This window comes from Nyctereutes procyonoides, unplaced genomic scaffold, assembly GCF_905146905.1.
Source record: "Nyctereutes procyonoides isolate TBG_1078 unplaced genomic scaffold, NYPRO_anot_genome, whole genome shotgun sequence".
NCBI lineage: Eukaryota > Metazoa > Chordata > Mammalia > Carnivora > Canidae > Nyctereutes > Nyctereutes procyonoides.
In genome coordinates, this window is record NW_026575155.1 from 7,981,931 (window position 1) to 8,001,676 (window position 19,746).

At 50.8% G+C, this 19,746-nt stretch overlaps 1 protein-coding gene across 4 annotated transcripts; it reads left to right on the top strand.

Annotated features, from left to right (window-relative positions):
* Window positions 1-2,937: 2,937 nt before the first annotated feature.
* SMIM11 (small integral membrane protein 11) lies at window positions 2,938-18,680 on the top strand. 4 transcript variants are annotated; one of them, XM_055313784.1, is made up of 5 exons: window positions 2,948-3,019; window positions 6,116-6,199; window positions 6,840-6,942; window positions 12,421-12,629; window positions 18,501-18,680. In XM_055313784.1, the coding sequence occupies exons 3-4, from the start codon at window positions 6,931-6,933 to the stop codon at window positions 12,583-12,585; spliced, it is 177 nt and encodes a 58-aa protein (XP_055169759.1). In that variant the 5' UTR covers window positions 2,948-3,019; window positions 6,116-6,199; window positions 6,840-6,930; the 3' UTR covers window positions 12,586-12,629; window positions 18,501-18,680. The 4 variants fall into 4 exon arrangements, with proteins under 4 accessions (XP_055169758.1, XP_055169759.1, XP_055169757.1 ...); XM_055313782.1 differs by having other exon boundaries at window positions 12,421-12,598; XM_055313783.1 differs by lacking the exon at window positions 6,116-6,199 and having other exon boundaries at window positions 2,938-3,019; window positions 12,421-12,598.
* Window positions 18,681-19,746: the final 1,066 nt, after the last annotated feature.

The window sequence follows — 19,746 nt, forward strand, 5'->3', positions numbered from 1 at the left end:
AGATGTGGCAAGAGTGGCCTCCTTCTTCAGATCAGAAACCCAGAAATGCTATTGCACACAGAACATTCATCCCAGTGTGCCCAGAGGGGCCACTTCAACTACAAAATCCTGGCCTTGGGTCTGGACCCAAAGATCCAATGTTTCCACCAGGTGACCAAGACTATCTTCTTCACTAAGCTCTGGTCAGGCTCTTCTGAGCTCTCAAGTGGGCCTCAACCTTGGCCTATAGACACTTGGTGCAAGTGATTTTGTCCCTCTCTCCACAGTAGGAGATTTGAACAAACACTAGAATAGCTTCTAACAGCTCAAGGCCTCATCACTAAGAGGACCCCAGCCCTGTTTGGAGTGCCTGCCTGAGAAAGTTCAACAAGCTGCCAGAAAAATTTATCATTGGTTCCAGCCAAAACCTGGAGATAAACAGATCAGCTCCCTGAATCCCCTCTGAGAACAGTTACTTTAGAAAACTTGGAATTATAAATCTTTTGTCTCCCTCTTTTAGATATAAATCTTTTTATATCAAGACCCAGAACTGTCTTGTCCCTGAAATGCCAGCATTCACAAAGGTAACTCTCTCGACCCAATTGCTCTAACCTACCCCACTGTCTTTCAGATAAGTGCCTATTAACAAAACCACATCAGACTGACTAATCCCCCGGTTTTTGTAAACGTCCACTTTCCTGATTCTGCTCAACTGACCTCACTCCCTCATTCTCCTTTAAAATGCCCAGTTACCGCTGCATAAGCCAAAGTTGACTTTAGTTCACACTGGACCCTCTTCTCTCCTGCAGAAGTTACTGAATAAAGTCTGTCCTTAAGGCTTTCACTAGTTTCTGGCTTTATCTTTGACATAGGAAACCAAATGGAGGGAAAGAAATTTAGATTCTCCTAAGAAAGTCTATTTTATTATCATCACTGAAAGTGTAGTGGTAAGGTAGATGGTTATTAGCCAACTTTACTTTTAGGGGATGGGAGAAATGGTGAATCCTTAGATGCATGTTGGGTATACAGTAGTTGAAACCCCATGCCCCCCCGTCTGCCACTTTCAGCATCAATTCCCCAAATCCCAGGCTGGCTATTTTCAACTCAGCAACTAAGATGCCAATTCAAACAACTTGCTGGGTTCCCCACCTTGCCCCAACCCCCTTTGCTTTTAGAGCTCGGTCTGCTTGGATGACTGGCTCCATATGACCTGAATCCCACCTCCTTCCTACAGCAGAGTTCAGAAGAGGTTGGAAAAGGAGCTCATGGTACTTGCTGTCCTGATAGGAGTCTACATATGGGAGTCTACATCCAGACTACTGAGCATCAGCTTCCAGCTGTGGCACTGGTTGGCTTTAAAATCCTGGGCATATAATGTTTGTCCTTCTCCAATTGACTTATTTCACTCAGCATAATACCCTCCAGTTCCAGCCACATCGAAGCAAATGGTGGGTATTTGTCGTTTCTAATATATGGTCTCATTCATTTGGGGAATATAAAAAATAGTGAAAGGCAATAAAGGGGAAAGGAGAAAAAATGAGTGGGAACTATCAGAGAGGGAGACAGAACATGAGAGACTCCTAACTCTGGGAAACGAACTAGGGGTGGTGGAAGGGGAGGTGGGGAGGGGATGGGGGTGACTGGGTGAGGGGCACTGAGGGGGGCACTTGACGGGGTGAGCACTGGGTGTTATTCTATATGTTGGCAAATTGAACACCAATAAAAAATAAAAATAATAAATAAATAAATAAATAAGTAAATAAATAAATAAATAAATAAATAAATAAATAAATAAATAAATAAATAAAATCCTGGGCAGAGGGCAGCCCGAGTGGCTCAGCGGTTTAGCGCTGCCTTCAGCCCAGGGCCTGATCCTGGAGACCCAGGATCGAGTCCGGCTCCCTGCATGGAGCCTGCTTCTCCCACTGCCTGTGTCTCTGCCTCTGTCTCTCTCTCTCTCTCTTTGTCTCATGAATAAATAAATAAAATGTAAAAACAACCCTGAGCAAATCCCTTTAATCTCTTAGTGCCTCCACTTCCTCACCTGCGAGTTGGTTATTTTACCTCCTGTAGGGTCTTCTTGTGAGACTTCAGTGGGACCTCACAGTGCTCAGGACAAAGCTAGTTTTGTCCCCCACCCCCACCCCCTTTTTTTTTTTTAAAGATTTCATTTATTTACTCTTGAGAGACACAGAGACAGCGAGAGGCAGAGACTAAAAGGGATGAAAGAGAGGCTCATCCCCGAAGAGCCAGATGTGGGACTCGATCTCAGGACCCGGGGGGGGGGGGGTCAGACCTGAGCCAAAGGCAGACGCTCAACCACCGAGCCATAGAGCATCCCTAGCTTTGTCACTTTCTATCGGAAAACTTGGCTTGTGGGCAGAACTAAAGCCTCCGCCGCTCGGGCTGTCCCTTCCTCTGCACCCCGACATCCTGTCCTTCACCACCACACACGGCACAATGCGATCTGGCGTTCGACCCCCCGGTTCGGATCCAGCAGAGCGTGTCGTTGCCAAGCCGCGCCTTCTCTCGCGCCAGCCGCTCAGTCTCCGCTTGCAGGGGACCTCAGTCCCGGGGGGGAGCCGGGCCCGGAGAGCGAGCCCCGGGAACATGCCCGCGGGTCTCCCCGGCCTCGATCCGGGGTCGGGCGCGCCCTCCCGTGGGGCAGGGGCCGCGCGCTGAAGCGGGAGCCCGGGAAGCCAGCACCGCGGGCTGGCGCCGTCCCAGGGGAAGATGCACGCATTTTGTCAAACAAGATGAACGCTAAATTTGGAAAACTCGATCCTCTGGGCGCCTGACACCCCGCGTCCGCCCGCCCGCAGCTCAGGTGAGCGCTGGACCCGCGTATCTCCGCGGCTGGACCACCAATCGTGACCCGCCCCGCGCTGCGCCTGCGCGCCGCCCCGCCCCCGCCAGCAGCCCGGGCCCACTGCGCCGGCGCGCGCTGCGGTGCATTTCGGGATGTGTAGTTTCCTCCCCGCACGCTGGGAGTCTCGCTTCCTGTGCAGGCCTGGCGCCGGCTCCTCCGCGGCCTGCAGCTGTAAGTGGGTGACATCGGTCAGCGGAGCCTGACTCGAAGCCCGGCCGCTCTTTAGGGCGCTGGGGAGTCGCGTGGCCGCCCCGCGTCTGCGCCTGCTGTCGCGGATGCCCGCCGGCCGGCGCCGGGTCGGCGCGGCGGGGGCGGGGGCGGGAGGGTGACAGCCGCCGCAGCCCCCACCTGCGGGTCGTCGCCCCGGCCGGCCCGGCCGTCCAGGCCTCGCGGGGTCCGCGGCCCGGGCACCTGCAGCTGCCTACCACCCCCCCGAACCTCTCAACTGCCAATGAGCGGGGGAAGAGTTGGGGTGCCCCGGGGAGAGCCTGGGGATGCGACCGCGCTAGCTAGGCTCGGACTGACGGGTCCCGCTTAGTGGCGGAGGCACCAAGCACAGACGGCCCTGGACGTGGTTAGGCGTGCCAAGAAGGAAACGTAGATTGTGGACAATATTCTGTTCAGATTGCTTTCTTTTTTCTTTTTTTAAAGATTTTATTTATCAATGAGAGACACAGAGGCAGGGACACAGGCAGAGGGAGAAGCAGGCCCCATGCAGGGAGGTCCCCGGGGTCACGCCCTGGGCCAAAGGCAGGTGCCAAACCGCTGAGCCACCCGGGAATCCCCCCCCCCCCCCCCCGATTGCTTTCTTCGGTGGATGGGGCTTCTGGTTTTGGGGGAGAAAACTGGCAAAGGAAAAAAAATGAGACTTTTTTTTTTTTTTTTTTGCAGTAAAGGAGACAGAACCATTTCTATCCAAGCCATTGCTATTTTTCAGATGTTAAGCTAAGATCGTGGATGAGTCCAGAGAAAGTCTAAAACTCCCTACACTTCATAGAGTTTATACCTCAGAATTGCCCCTGTCTCGTTGGCTTTTGCAGTGCGGCCCTCAGATACCACCTGCGCCTGTGTCTAATGCTGCCGCAGGTGTGCACCTACGGTGCTGGAGCTAAGAGCCTGCGGATGTTTTTAGCTTTCTCAGTTGTTCTCCTTTGCTCTGAAATCCTGCTGGGGTGCTACAGAAAGGGCTGAGTTGGCTGCTGTAATTGCAGGGGGAGGGGGGAAGGTATCAGTTGGAGGCAGGGGGTGGGAATGAGCTGGATTGATCAACCTGCTTGTCTCCTGCCCTCTCACTGCACCTCTTCCACTACTTTGTTTGCAGGTTGACTAAATATGTCTCTTTCTAAAGAGCTTGCAAGTCATCACTCTCCGCTTGAAATTGAGGACACTGCCAGTAACGTGTCATAGTCAGATGCTGTGATATCAGAAAGAATGGTGACTTAGGAATTCTAGAGTGGCAGAGTTCTTTGAATTCTGATTTTTAAAATGAGAATATTTTGAATTAATTAATTTTTTATTTTTTAAAATTACATTTTTTATTAGTTTTAAAAGATTTTATTTATTTATTCATGAGGGAGAGGCAGAGACACAGGCAGAGGGAGAAGCAGCCTCCATGCAGGGAGCCTGATGTGGAACTCGGTCCCAGGACTCCAGGATCATGCCCTGGGCAGAAGGCAGATGCTAAACTGCGGAGCCACACAGGGATCCCCAAAAAAGAGAATATTTTGGTTCAGAGAGGTGGATGGTTTGCCCCAGGTCACATGCCTGCTGTTGGCACCACCACAACTAGAGTCCAGCTCTCCAGTCCTCTTGGTCCCTGCTGTCTTGCATTGACTGCATTTTGCCTTGATTGCCCCTTGTTTATAGTTCTTAAGCGTGGCATGTCCATTAGCAGAAAGAGAGATATTTACCATGACAGTAACAGTTGATATTTATGTAACGTTTTTCATTTGCTGAACATGCTGCTTCCTGTTTACAATCCAACCCCTGAAGAATTTACAAATGAGGGACCTGATGCTCAGGGAGGCCAAGCAACTTGTCCAAGGTCACATCAGTAGTAACCGTAGTCCTGAGTTGCCAGAGGGCCAGATCATTGGGTGGTGGTGATGTTTTAAGGCAATACTCCTTTTTTTTTTTTTTCCTTATTTCCTTAAATAATCTCCACACCCACTGTGGGGCTCGATCTCACCACCCTAAGATCAAGACTTGCATGCTCTACTGACTGACCCAGCCAGGTGCCCAACTAGGTGTTCTTTTTCATTTCCTTGCATAAGCTTTTTGGATCTACTTGTTATCCTTGACCTTGGGAATCAATATCTTATATTAATCCATTGAGGTATCTTACATTAATCCATCAGTTCCTTTATTAATTCATGTTATTAGTATGTTAATTACATTCATACATTAATATGACCTCAGAGAATTAGGAACCACCAAGCTCACCTATTATATTTATACACAACTCAATTAGAGCAAGAGCTGTAAGAATAAAATTTACGTGACCTTAAACGTTGCAAGTTACAGTATGGCTAATCCCTGCGATTATCCGAGATTCCTGAAAGTGAAAATTCTAGCAACAGGTTATGACATGCTAGGAAGATATTTCTCTGGTCCAAGTCAGAATCTGCTGCTACTAAAAGACAAACGGGTCATTTATCCATGAAGAGAACGAGCACCTTCAATCACTGTCATCAGATTTAAACAGATTTATGGTGTACATTCCTTTCATTAACTTATCTGGCTTTGAAAGAAGTCATGGGGAAAAGTTAGTAATCTTGTGCCAGCCTACCAGCATGTTTTCCAGATACTATGACCTTGAATAGATGAGGTACGAATTTTCTATATTTATGCTTTTGTAGGTAAAAGTTTTAGTAAAACATTATTATCCCCATTCCAAAGGCCTGTGAAATTTTCCTGTGCTTTTCTTAATTCTAAGTACATTTAAAGACAAGCGTCTGCGTGATTCTGGAATGCAGAGCTTTCTGCCTACATCAGCTTAAGACACCACATTAGATGGGGTTCAAATCCCGGTCTCCATGTGACCCCTGGACATGTTACATAGACTTTGTTTCCTCATCTCTGAAATGGAACAGTCACCTCTGCCTCCTAGGGCTGATGGGAAGACTGCATGAGTTCATTCAGCTAGTGTGCTCTCGTGCAGGTGGGCAATGTGAAATGAAACTATGATTATGCTGTAAGTTGCCAAATTTCAGAAAAAGTTGGGGCCCTAGAGCCCAGCTAGTTGACACCCCCTTTCTTCATTTCCAGATGGGACCAAGGCCCCGAGAGGGAAGTCACTTACCAGAGTGTAGTAGGTTCTTCATCCACAGCTCAAGTCTTCTAACTCTTGGGGTATGTGCTGTATTCTAAAAATAGTGACATATGAGGCCGTGAGCAAAGGCTGCGCTCTGGCGGTGTCCCTGACCTGTCCCGCCCTGCTTCACCTTCCCCTAGGTCTCGCTCACATTTTAGATGAAATTCTAGATAGGAATTGCTTTCAAAGGACAATTTTCCCTAGCATTTACTCCCCTCCTTGGTATTTTTTTTAAAAAACAAGATTAGCTTAGTTAACACTCCGAGGACCTGAAAAACAGAAAGACGCTCATCCACAAGCCAGCTCTTGCTCAGGACAGGAGATGGGTGGAGAAGTCAATTTTGGCCTTGAGCTCTCATGCGCACAGATGAAAGGAATGGGGGGAAGCACATGTCCTCTTAAGAGCAGGGCTGCCACATTTGCTCGGGGCTGTGCTCCTACCCTCAGCCCAGAGCAGCTGAGGAGACCTTTCTGCTCACAGGGACCCAAGCCTGTGTCAGCCCCGAGCCAGGCTGCTTCCCCCCAGGCTCTGGGTCACCCTGTTGGGGAGACTGACCCCTCCTCTCTGCAACCCTTGCTGTCTTTGCTCATGCACCCTTTCTCTCCATCAAAGAGGTCTTCCTAAGGCGATCTGCTCCGGAAAACCTCAAGTGACCCATGTCTTCTCTTCCCCGCCAGAACAGCAAGACCTGCCCTCCCAGCTCCTCTCCTCATGCTCTGGTCTGCGTGGGCCTGCATCGACCCAGAGTGAATTCACAATCAGTCCAACATGAACTGGAAGGTGAGAATTGTTTTAAACATGATGACTTGGGGTGTTGTTTTTTTTTTTCTTTCCCCTCACTGTAAGCATTCAGAATAATTCATTCTGGAGATGTAGGTTGATTAAAAAGAAAAAATCGGGCTAAAGCAGGAATCCTAATGATACTTAATATTCTACTTTAAATTAAAACATTTAGAAGTACATTTATTCCCCAGACCCTTGGAGGAGGGCTAGGCCCTTTCTTTGAGTGGCCGTACGGTGACTTTGGATCTGCCTCACTTCTCTTGCAAAAATCATGGCTTTAAAGTTTTACTTACGGTTTCACATTTTGGTTTCTTTAAAGTGGGTTAGTATTTTATGAAACAACACACAAAACCTTTCCAGGTTTTTCTGTCTTTCTTTGATAATCTTTTACATTTGTGTTGCTAACCGTTCTTGGTTTTGTTTTGTTTTTTTCCAACCTAAATTTGAAAATGCACCGAAAGCATTCAGTTCAGTTTTCACGGAAACAATTTTTTCTTTATATAATATAGCCATGTCTCATCAGTGTTGTGTGTAATTAAATGATCCATTATAATACCATCAAGTACAACTTAAACTGGTTGAGGAATAAACACAGCTGTCCTGGGTAGAACAGACTCAGCCGCCGCGAGCCTGCAAGCTGTGAGCATTGGATGGGCTGTGGGCAGCGGTCAGCAGATCTCTCCTGAAGTACATGGGGTGTGGCAAAGATTGGTTAAGACAGCAGCCACTAAAATGTGTCTTATTGTAGATTCTTTGACACTGTGAAATTCAGTAAAAACCGTGTCATCTCACCCTCCGGAGATCGCTACTAGTAACAATTTTGGTGTGTTTTCTTCCATTCTTTTTCTGTATATGTAACTGTAGCGTGTATGTATTTTCAAACTTGCAATCTCATCATATGTATTTTTTTTCAATTATGAGCATTTATTTCCTTGTTCAAAACATCCACCAGCTTTGCATTGCAAGGATGGCTGGAATGATCTGGAAGGAGGACCAGGGAGCTAGAAGGTGGAGAACCCCTCTCCTTCCCCAGCTCCTTTGAGTAGGGGTTTCGGCGCAATGCAGGAGGACTGTGAGGACTCTTGTCTAGGACGAGCCTGGCTGAAGTCAAGGGGCAGAGTGAGGGTTTCTTGAAGGTGTTGAAAGTACAGGAGTGTTTGTTTAGCATATATTGAGCTCACAGCAGAAAGGCTGAGAAGGAAAGACAAGGCACAGTGGGGGATATAAGGGACAGAAGCAGAAAGTATGGGGTGGGATTTAGGGAAGGGCTCGTCCTCTTTGTGGTGGCCACAGTCAGTGGGGACAAGAGGCCATGTGAGCAAAGTTCATCGTTATGCGTCATGCACCAAGGCAGCAGCGCTCACACCTAAGGGTGCATCAGAACCGCCTGAGGACTTGTTAAAACAGATGGTGGGACTACCCCCAGAGTTTCTGATCTCTTAAGTGTGGGGTTAACACTGGTCTAAGGCAGGGCACAGAGATAGTTTTTATTGATTTAATTTCTAAAGTTTTTGTCGTGGTTGTTGTGGTTTTGTTTGTTTGTTTTGTTTTTTTTTTGTTTTTTTTGTTTTGTTTTTAGAGAGAGAGAGAGCATGCCCATGGAGCGGGGAGGGGCAGGCAGAGGGAGAGAGAGAATCCCAAGCAGGGTCCACACCCAGCACAGAGCCCAACTCGGGATCAATCTCACAACCTCGAGACCACAACCTGAGCCAAAATTAAGAGTCAGATGCTCAACAGACTGAGCCACCCAGGCACCCTTAAAGATTTTATTTTTAAATAATCTCTGCTCCCAAAATGGGGCTCGAACTCAAAACCCTGAGATCAAGAGTTGCATGAGCCAGCCAGGCACCCTGCAGAGAAAGTTTTTAATCAGAGTGACAGACAACCCATTTGACCACCCTGGCCCATCCTGCTTGTGAGAAAAGGAGTTCTTTCTTGTGCCAGGGACAAAGTCTGCCCAAACCTTTCCAACTTGGAGCAGACACACAGCCCTGGGGCTGCCGGGGAGCAACCTCATGTTTAGAAGGGGGCCCTTCCCTGTGCTGTCAGAAACAAGTGGCCTGACTACACAGAGCTCTGGAAGGTGGGAGGATTCTATAGCTCACCGTAGAGCCTTCGGGCTTCCTTTTCGGGCTCAGTGGCCTGGGGCCGTCAGTGACAGTCAACATCCTGCATTAGCAATGGAGTGTGACCTCATTACTCAAAAAATTAGCCATTCTCTGGTGCCTGGGTGGCCTCAGTTAAATGTCTGCCTTTGGCTCAGGTCATGATCCTGGGGTCCTGGGACCGAGCCCAGCATTGGGCTTCCTGCTCAGCATGGAACCTGCTTCTCCCTCTCCCTCTGCCTGCCACCACCCACCTTGTGCTCTCTCTCCCTCTCTCTCTCTGTCAAATAAATAAATAAATATCCGTTCTCATTACACAAGTATTGGGGATTTATTTTAAAAATTGGTATAGATCTCGTCGACCCCCACAATATTTTATTCACTTACCCCCTTGAAGGTTGGTCTGTTCTGAGAGTTAAAATAAGGGTTTGATAGAAATCAAAGCGATTGAGCACAGCTAAAGCTTAGTACCGTGAGGGGTAGAGCCCTGCATAGTGTCCTTGACCTCTGCTGCCGCTGCTGTGCCCTGTCCTAGGCCCCAAGCTTCAGCCTCTTGCTGCCTTCTCTCCGCTACCTCTCCGCTACCTTCAGGAAGAAAGTAAATCGTGAAACCACATACCTCTGTCCAGTGTTGATGCATTCCCAATTCGGTGCATTTTCTGACTTCCGGTTGAGATCTCCATTCGTGTAACAGCTAAAGCTGTCTCATGTTCAGATCACAGGGAACCATGGGCTGTGATAGGGACCCTATGACCCTCATCATTGGACCCACAGGCCCAGCTGTAGAGATGGAGAGAACTGGAAGAGTAACTCTTTCATGTGGATTAGTGCTCAGTTGGCCTCGATCAACCTAGTGATCATAAAAAGGGGTCCCCACCTCTAAACTGTTGATTTTTGCCTCCAACGAAGTAAAATAAAAGAACATTTAACATTTTTTTTCTTTCATTGCTGGTTGATAAACATGGAGTCAAGCTTCCTTTCTTGAAGCCTCTTCAAGAAAATAGATGAATTAGGGGATTATTTGGGGCAAGTAGTGGAGGTTAGCTGTAAGTCTGAGTGAGGAGGGTCTGTGTTCTAAGCTGCTTATATTTGTTAGGAGAAACAGTTTCACTGGGCCAATTTGTTTAGTCTTTTATGCTCTTGCTGGAGCGATCTTTTCTAAAGCACGTATGTTCTTTTTATCGTTTACCATTAAAATGACTTCGCTGTGAAAATTATTATCCAGTTACTCAGTGTTCTTGTGTTCTTACCGTTTTAGTTAAATTCAAGCCATTTAAATATTTGAGTTCCTCCTTTTCATATCCGGCATATTGCTACTGCATCACATTGCAGCCTGCCTCAAACATCCATAAGTAACCAGCTAAATAACTTCAGAGGTGGTGAATCTAGTTGCCTTTGGTAAATTCAGTAGCCAAGACACCACTTACTTGCATAATTTACTTGTAAATCTGGTAAGGGTTGGGGAGAGCGTGGTATACATTACAGTGTGGTGTAATGATGAAGAGAGTTTAGGCTTTGGACCGGTCGTAGCTCGGTCAAACCTTAACCTTTCCAGACTTTGCACTTTCTCAGCCACAGAGTTAGGACAGACTCCCTGCCTCATGTGGATGCGATGTGGGTTCCAGGGGAAAATGTATAGGAGGCGCTGAAAGCGCAGAAGGGACCCTGGGAGGCCTAACTGATGCTACATCTCCTGCGTGTGAGCTCTACATCTAGGTCTGAGCATTTTAATAAAATTGAACAACCACCTATGTACATAATTTATGATTTCACTAATTCCACTTCCTGAGAAGTCAGGGGGCAGTGGAAAGAAGAGTGGCAGAGAGGTTAGAACATTTCACTCTGAGTGTGGCCTCATCATGAGGGAGCTGTGTGACGGGGGCTGGTGTCTCCCCACCATGAGCTCTATTCTCCTCCATGAAGCAAGGAGGTGGACTAAGTCATCTGTGAAATCTCCCAGCCCTCCAGCGCCGTGAGCATGTGGTACCCGACCACAGTTTTTTCTGACTAGTTGAGTTCACCTGTTACAAGGAGAGACCAATGTGCTTCCCACAGAATCTCATTATATAGGAATTGCCTAGAATAAGTTTGGCAGTTTAATGATTTCATTGGAATAAATCCTACCTATTCTCTGGAATGGTGATCACTCAAAAAAAAAAAAAGCATATCTTTTTTTGAGAACGAACTTTTAATCACAAAAAGCTCATAAATCATCATTCAGATCATACTAATCATGTTTATAAACCAAGTATAATTAATAGTTTAATATATTTGGGGGATCCCTGGGTGGCTCAGAGGTTTAGCACCTGCCTTCATCCCAGGGCATGATCCTGGTGTCCTGGGATCGAGTCCCACATGGGGCTCCCTGCATGGAGCCCGCTTCTCCCTCTGCCTGTGTCTCTGCCTCTCTCTGTGTGTGTGTGTGTGTGTGTGTGTGTGTGTCTCTCATGAATAAATAAATAAAATCTTTAAAAAATAAAAAAAATAAAGCAAGTATAGTATTTGCCTTGAGATACTGTTTTGCTGTACAGACTGTCATAATAGTGCACCTGCAGGTACAGAGAGTAATTCAAATCCATAGTTATTCCCCAGACGTCATTTTAGCCCATGGGTTAAAGCTTCCCTCTAATAGGAAATTATACGAACGGTTAATAAATAGTAATTCCAATGTTTTGAATTTTTTTTTTTTTTTAAGTAGCTTCCACACCCAGTGTGGAGCCCAGCCCGGGGTTTGAACTTACAGCCCTGAGATCAAGACCTGAGCTGAGATCAAGAGGCAGCTGAGCCACCCAGGGACCCCTCATGTTTTGAATTTTATTGTCCTTTTATATTTATTTTACCTTCAAATCCCAGTGCTAATGAGTAGCCACAACCAAGAGGAAATTGTAAGCCTGCTGAAGTGGGAGACTGCAGAAGGAAGGTCTGTTCCAGACTCCCTTGAAGAGACAGAAGCTCAGAAAGTCAAGAAGCGACTGACCCAGGTCGTGTGGTCTGTCTGTGGCAGAGCAGAGCCATCCCCCAGGCCCGCCGACTCGGGTCCTTTCTCTGGACAAAGGTGCTGCCTCAGCAGCAGAGGGCCTGGGGGCCTGGCAAAGTGCAGGGTCCTGTTGTGAGAGACCAGAGTTATGTCTGCGGTCCACGGGTGGCTCTCCTGCGAAGCCAGCCTCGAGGGAGTGACGGAGGGCGCGCTGGCGTGGGGCCGGGGACCTTGTCTGTCCTGGTCCCTGGCGAAGCCCCAGCACTTAGCCTGGTGCCTGTTACCTAACAGGTGTACAGTCAAGGTTTGTTAGATGAAGGAACATGAAAGAAACATTTCTTATCAATCATAGAGCGTTTAGAATGTTCTATGTCGCTTGCTTTCTCCCTTAAGGTCCTTGAACATGTGCCCCTGCTGCTGTATATCTTGGCAGCGAAAACCTTAATTCTCTGCCTGGCATTTGCCGGAGTCAAAATATACCAAAGGAAAAGGTTGGAAGCCAAACAGCAAAAACTGGAAGCCGAGAAAAAGAAGCAGGCAGAGAAGAAGGATAACTGAAGGGGAATCAAAGGTACAGGGACTTCGCACCGTCAAAGGATACGGTGAGCTCGGGTGGGCTCGTCCCTTGGGTCTGAGGCTGCATGAGACCCTCCTGCTGTCCGATGTGAACACCTGTAGGAGGTGAGGTGCGCAGACCCCGACCCTTGCGCCCTGGGTGCAGAGGAGCCAGGGCACGCAGATGGTTGTCCCTGCCTCGGCTCCAAGCCTGCTGCTCCCTTATGGGGGGAGTGAGGGGGGGGCAGTGCTACTCTCTTAGGAGGGTTGGGAGGGGTGCACAGTGCCGCTCCCTTATAGGGGAATGGGAGGGTGGGCATTGCTGCTCCCTTATGGGGATGGGGGGGGGGCGGGCAGTGGTACTTAATGAGTCCTGGGTCTCCAGACCCCTGAAAATTCCCTGAAAGCTGTGGACCTTCTCCCCACAGAAGCAGACATACTAGAAACCCCTACAGTTGTACCTAAAATTGCAGACGGGAGTTGGGAGGAGGAGGGGGTCGACAGGTCTTTTGCAACGCATGCCTGCACCTAAGGTTAGGAGACCCTGCTGTATCTTCAGGATGAAGTTTGACTCCCAGGAATGGCATCAGAATCCCTTCCCCCAGTGTCCTCAGCCAGGTCCCATGCGTGCCCTCCAGGGGCCACTCCCCACAGTCCCGCAGGCCATTCTTTGACCTGACTTCCTCCCCCCTCTGCCTTTGTTAGTCCCAGAGGGCCCTTCCCAACAGCCTCTCCCCCGGGCATGAAGTCTTGCTCTGCACCAGTCCTGGGCCTATCACAGAGCCCACGGGAGGTGCCGGGACCCCGCCTGTTGAGTTAAGGCAGTTAAGTTGTTGCTAAACCCTCATTACAGACCAAGCCTCTGACAGCACGTCCCTTAATTCTCACTCGCTGAGCTAATTTTCTTCATTTGTTGGGTTGAAATCTGTGCTTCTCTAAAAATTAGAGGATTCAAATACAGTGGCAGGGGTTTCTAGATCACGGTCCCCAAACTTGGCTAATGGATCAGAATTGATAGAAGTGCAGATTTCCAGGCCCTGGCCCCGAGGGATTCCATTAAGTCTGGTTGGGTGAGGACATCTGTTGTTTTGAAAACCCAGTGATGGGGGCGGGGGCGGTATCTTACACAGCCCTGTCTCCCTGGGCTTCGGGAAGCTGTGATCTCCAGAACCCTCTGCGCCCTGCGATGCCGCTTCCGAACATTGGAAACATCCGAATTCCCGTAGAGAATTTTCAGCGCTGTGCCGGTTAAAGGCGCACTTAGCAGTCATAACGGCAGTACTCCTGCCGCATGACGCGTGCTAGCATTTTGCTCGGCATTTCTTGGACGGTGGTGTTACTCCTTCGACAGCTCTGGGAGGGCTGCCCGGCTTGAGAGAGGGCCAGCGCTCTACCTGTGAAGAGCAGAGTCTGATTTGAACCCAGGGCAGGCATGCGCCCCTGGGCCTCAACGCTGAATCCAGGGAAGTGCACTGTGACAATCACTGCAGCCGTCTGGGCCTCTGGCCCTACCTGCCACACCACTGCACACCGTGCTGCCAGGCCACTGCCCACACTCTCCTCTGGCCCTGCCTGCCACACTACTGCCACCTGGCCACTGCCCACCAGGACTGCCCACCGCACCACTGTCCAGTGTACCACTGCACACCAGGCCACTGCCCACTGCACCACTGCCCACCCCAAAACTGCCCACCAGGTCACTGCCCATGCTCTCCTCTGCCACTGCCCATTGCACCACCGCCCACCAGGCCACTGCACCACTTCCCAAGGCACCTAAGCCCACCGTACCACTGCACACTGAATAACTGCACACCAGGCCACTAGGCGCTACACCACTGCCCACCAGGCCACTGCACCACTTCCCAAGGCACCTAAGCCCACCGTACCACTGCACACTGAATAACTGCACACCAGGCCACTAGGCGCTACACCACTGCCCACCAGGCCACTGCACAACTTCCAAGGCACACAAGTCCACCGTAGCACTGCACACTGTACAATGCACCACTGTGCCACTGCACACAGAGAAACTGCACAAAGGCAACTGGCACTGTATCACTGCCCACTGAATCTGCACACTGAATCACTGCCCCACTGACCACCAGCCACTGCAACACTGTCCACGTCCCACAAGCCCACCGCACCACCGCACACAGAATCACTGCACACCAGGCCACTAGGCACTGCACCACTGCCCACAGGCCACTGCACCACTGCCCAAGGCAATCAAGCCCACCACACCACTGCCCACCGCACCACTGCACAATGAATCACCTCACCACTGCCCAACAGCCACTGTACACTGCACCAGTGCACCACTGCACACCAAATCACTGCACAAAGGCCACTAGCACTGCACCACTGGCCATCCCCAAACTGCACACTTAGTCACTGCACCACTGCCCACCAGGCCACTGCACCACTCTCCACGGCCCAAGGCACCCAAGCCCACTGTTTCACTGCACCACTATCCACCAGCCAGTGCACATTCACCACTGCACCACTGCACCCCCGAATCACTAAACATCATGCCACTGCACACCGAATCACTGCACAAAGGCCACTAGCGCTGCACCACTGCCCACCCCGAAACTGCTCACTGAGTGCACCACTGCCCACCAGGCCACTGCACCACTCTCCACATCCCCAAGCCCACTGCACCACTGCACACTGAATAATGTACACCAGGCCACTAGGCACTGCACCACTCCCCACTGCACACTGAATCACTTCACCACTGCAGAATGAATAACTGCACACAAGGCCACCGGGCACTGCCCACTGTACCACTGTCCCCCTGTATACCGCCCAACTGGCCACTTTCCACTGCACAACTGCCCACCCGGCCACTGACCACTGCACACTGCATGACTGCTTCACTGCATTGCAGGACAGATGACTAGGCCACTGCCCACTGCATCACTGCACACTGAATAACTGCACTCAAGGCCACTGCCCACTGCACCATTGCACACCAGCCAGGGCACCATTGCACCACTGCACACCGAATCACTGCACACCATGCCACTGCACACCAAATAACTGCACAAAGACCACTAGCACTGCACCACTGCCCACCAGGGCAATGCCTACTGCACCACTCTGCACCTGTATACTGCCTACTTGGCTACCTACCACTGACCACTGCAGCACTGCCTCACTGCACATTGCAGCACAGATGACCAGTCCACTGCACACTGCAGCACTGCACATGGAATAACTGCACACAAGGCCATGGCCCACTGCACCAGTGCCCATGAGGGAACTGCTCACTGCAAAACTGCCCATGGCACCACTGCACACTGCCCCACTGCACACTGCCTCACTCTCCACCTGTATCCTGCCCACCTGGCCACCTACCACTGCACCACTGCCCACCCGGCCACCTACCACTGCACCACTGCACACTGTGCCACTGCCCAAGGCACCCAAGCCCACCACAGCACTGCACACTGAATCACTGCACGCCAGGCCACTAGGCACTGCACCACTACCCACTAGGGCAATGCCCACCAGGCCACTGCACTGCTGCTCACCCATCCACGCACCACTTCACCACTGCCCAAAGCACCCCAGCCCACCTTCACCACTGCCCACTGCACCACTAAACACTGAATCACTGCACCAGTGCCCACCAGTCACTGCACCACTGCACACCTGCCACTGCACACCAAATAACTGCGCAAAGGCCACTAGCACTGCACCACTGTCTACCCCGAAACTGCACCCTGAATCAATGCACCACTGGCCACCAGCCACGGCACCAGTCTTCACAGACCCCAAGCCCACCGCACCACTGCACACTGAATCAGCGCACCACTGCCCAAGGGGCCCAAGCCAACCACACCACTGCCCACCGCACCACTGCACACTGAGTCACTGTACCACTGCACAGCTAATCACTGCACACCATGCCACTGCACACTGAATAATTGCACAAAGGCCACTCGCACCGCACCACGCCCACCCTGAAACTGCACACTGGATCACTGCACCACTGCCCACCATCCACTGCACACTGCACAACTGAACCACTGTACACCCTGCCACTGCACACCAAATCATTGCACAAAGGCCACTAGCACTGCATCACTGCCAACCAGGGTGCTGCCCACTGCACCACTCTCCACCTGTATACTGCCCACCCGGCCACTTGCCACTGCCTCACTGCACACTGCAGCACAGAAGACCAGTCCACTGCACACTGCAGAACTGCACACAAGTACACTGCACCTCTGCCCAAGGCACCCAAGCCTACCGCACCACTGCCCACCAGCCACTGCACACGGCACCACTACCCACCAGGCACTGCTCACTGCAGCTCTGCCCCAGGCACCCAAGCCCACCGCGCCACTGCCCACCGCATGACTGCACAATGAATCACTGCACCACTGCCCAACACCCTCTGTACACTGCACCAGTGCACCACTGCACACCAAATCACTGCACAAAGGCCACTATCACTGCACCACTGCACACCCTGAAACTGCACAGAGTCACTGCACCACTGTCCACCAGGCCACGGCACCACTGCATCACTGCACATTGCAGCACAGAAGACCAGTCCAGTATACACTGAATAACTGCACACAAGTCCGCTGCACCACTGCCCAAGGCATCTAAGCCCACAGCACCACTGCACCACTGCACACTGAATCTCTGCACCACTGCCCACAAGCCAGTGCACACTACCACTGCACCCCGAATCACTGCACATCATGCCACTGCACACCAAATCACTGCAAAAAGGTCAATAGGACTGCAACACTGCCATCCCCAAACTACACACTGAGTCACTGCAGCACTGCCCAAGGCACCCAAGCCCACTGCGCCACTGCCCACCACACAACTGCACACTGAATCACTGTACCACTGCTGAACAGCCACTGTACACTGCACCATTGCACCACTTCACACTGCACCACTACCCATTAGTCCACTGCCCACTGAACCACTGTACACTGAATCACTGCATACCAGGCCACTAGCCACTGCACCACTACCCACCCAGCCACTGCCCACCAGGCCACTGCACCACTGCCCACCAGGCCACTGTACCACCACCTAAGGCACCCAAGCACACCACACCACTGCCCCCTGTACCACTACACACCTTGCCACTGCCCACCATGCCACTGCACCACTGCCTACCTTCCCACTGCACCATTGCCCACCTGGGTACTGCTCACCCAACCAATGCCCACCCTGCAACTTTCCACTGCACTGCTGACCACACCACTGCACACGGAACCACTGCCCACCTGGCCACTGCCCCGCCAGCCACTGCACCACTGTGCACCAGGCCACTTCCCACTGCTCCACCACCCACCTGGCCACTGCCCACCAGGACACTGCCACCCCCTCCTCTGCCACTGCCCACCAGGACACTGCCCATCAGCCCTCGCCAGTCCTTGGCAGGCTGTCTGCTTCAGGCAGGCTCAAGAAGCTCCTGTCAGGGAACCTTGCTTTTTTTTGGGAGAGGTGCTTTCCTGACTGAAACTCACAGGGTCAGCAAGGGTGAGCAAAGAGGGCCCTGCAGGAGTAAACCAGGCCAGGGAGGGCAGTTCTCTTTGAAAGGTTGCAGGTTGCATTTGTGCCCCAAGCAGAGTCCTCGTGTGGTGCCTTAGAGAAGAGGAAGGAAAGATCGAGCAGGGGCCCTACATACTCTCCCCTCCCTCAGGCATCCACCTAGGCCCTCAGGGTGGCGGCAGGGTTGCCGCTTTCTTTTCTCTCCAGCCTGGAGCCCGGTTTTAAACAAGGGGGACTTGTAGATGTTCAGAACATCGTGAGGCTGAAAATATGTTCGTGAATAAACTTCAGTGGTTTCTGTTTGTCGCATTGAGATGCTGAGCATGAGGGCTAATGCTAAGCAGCTAAGACAGACATTTCCTGCTCATCCTTTCGGTCTTCCTTTCTAGAATTTGCAATTTACATGTCAGCCTGAGTGGATTCCAGCTGAGAAGACAGAGGAAACGGTTATTGGAGGATGTGTCACAGGATCAACTCCCTGCCTGTACGGTTAACTTAAAATTATATCAATTTTTTTATGCTCTTAAAAGAACCACTATTTTATTTACTGAAATAAAATACCTTTGTAAAAAGGGCGTCTCCGTCTCTGGAATAAGCCAAAGGCTTTCTGTCTCACACAGACACCCCTACCCCCGTGTTGTGAGGGGAGGCCGTTCAGCAAGCCCACACCCCTCCTAGCCTCTCTGAGCTCTGGGTGCCAGGTCACAGGGGCTCTGGCCTGGACCCTGGGCCACAGAAGAGGCATCTGCTCTAGGAATGGAAGCTCAGCTGTCTCTCCTCCCCAGCCTGCCCCCCTCTGCCCTGCTGACCGCCCCACACACTGCTCCTCTCTTGCCCGTCTTCTGCTGTGTTTTCATGGTTGGGGTGGAGGGAAGCTGCGCGCTCGCTTGCCCAAAGAGTATTGGCACCTCGGGGGACCCCTGAAGGTCCTTGTGAGGAAGGCTACAGGGTGAGGCCCTCTGGCCACACTGGCTGGGAGGCTGGGAGGAACTCATGTCACCAAGTCCTGTCCTGAAAGAGTAAGAGCTAATGTCCTCCATCCTCTCCCCTGGTTTGCTCTTTGGGATTTGCTGATAAGAGCTGAAGGGGGGCTGAGCCAAGGAGACCCCCAGATTTGAGAGGAGTGCTACTAAGATTTTTGGACTCAGCACCTAACGGGCTGAGACCTCTATTAAAAGATGTGTGTTGTCTCACTTCCCTCAGATCAGCGTGCATGTGGGATGAGGAAGCCGGAACCCTAGCCATACATCTGGTCGGTGCAATGTGTGATTTGGTCCCTTTGCTGGTGGCCCCATGGAAAATTTGCATGAGTGTACAACCGACCCTTGAACCACATGGGTTTGAATGGGGGGGCTCAGAAGCAGCTTTTATTTTTTCAGTAAATATAGTACAGCGCTGTAAATGCATTTTCCATGATTTTCTTAACATTTTTTCCTCTAGCTTACTTCAGGAATACATTATGCAATACATATGCAAACCATGTGCTAATCAACTATTTACATTAGTTGGTAAGACTTCTGGTAAACAGTAGGCTATTGTTTTGAGGAGTCAAAAGTTAAAACAGGTGGATTTTTGATTACACAGGGGTTTGGCATCCCTAACCTCTGCATTGCTCAGGGTCCAACTGTATATTAA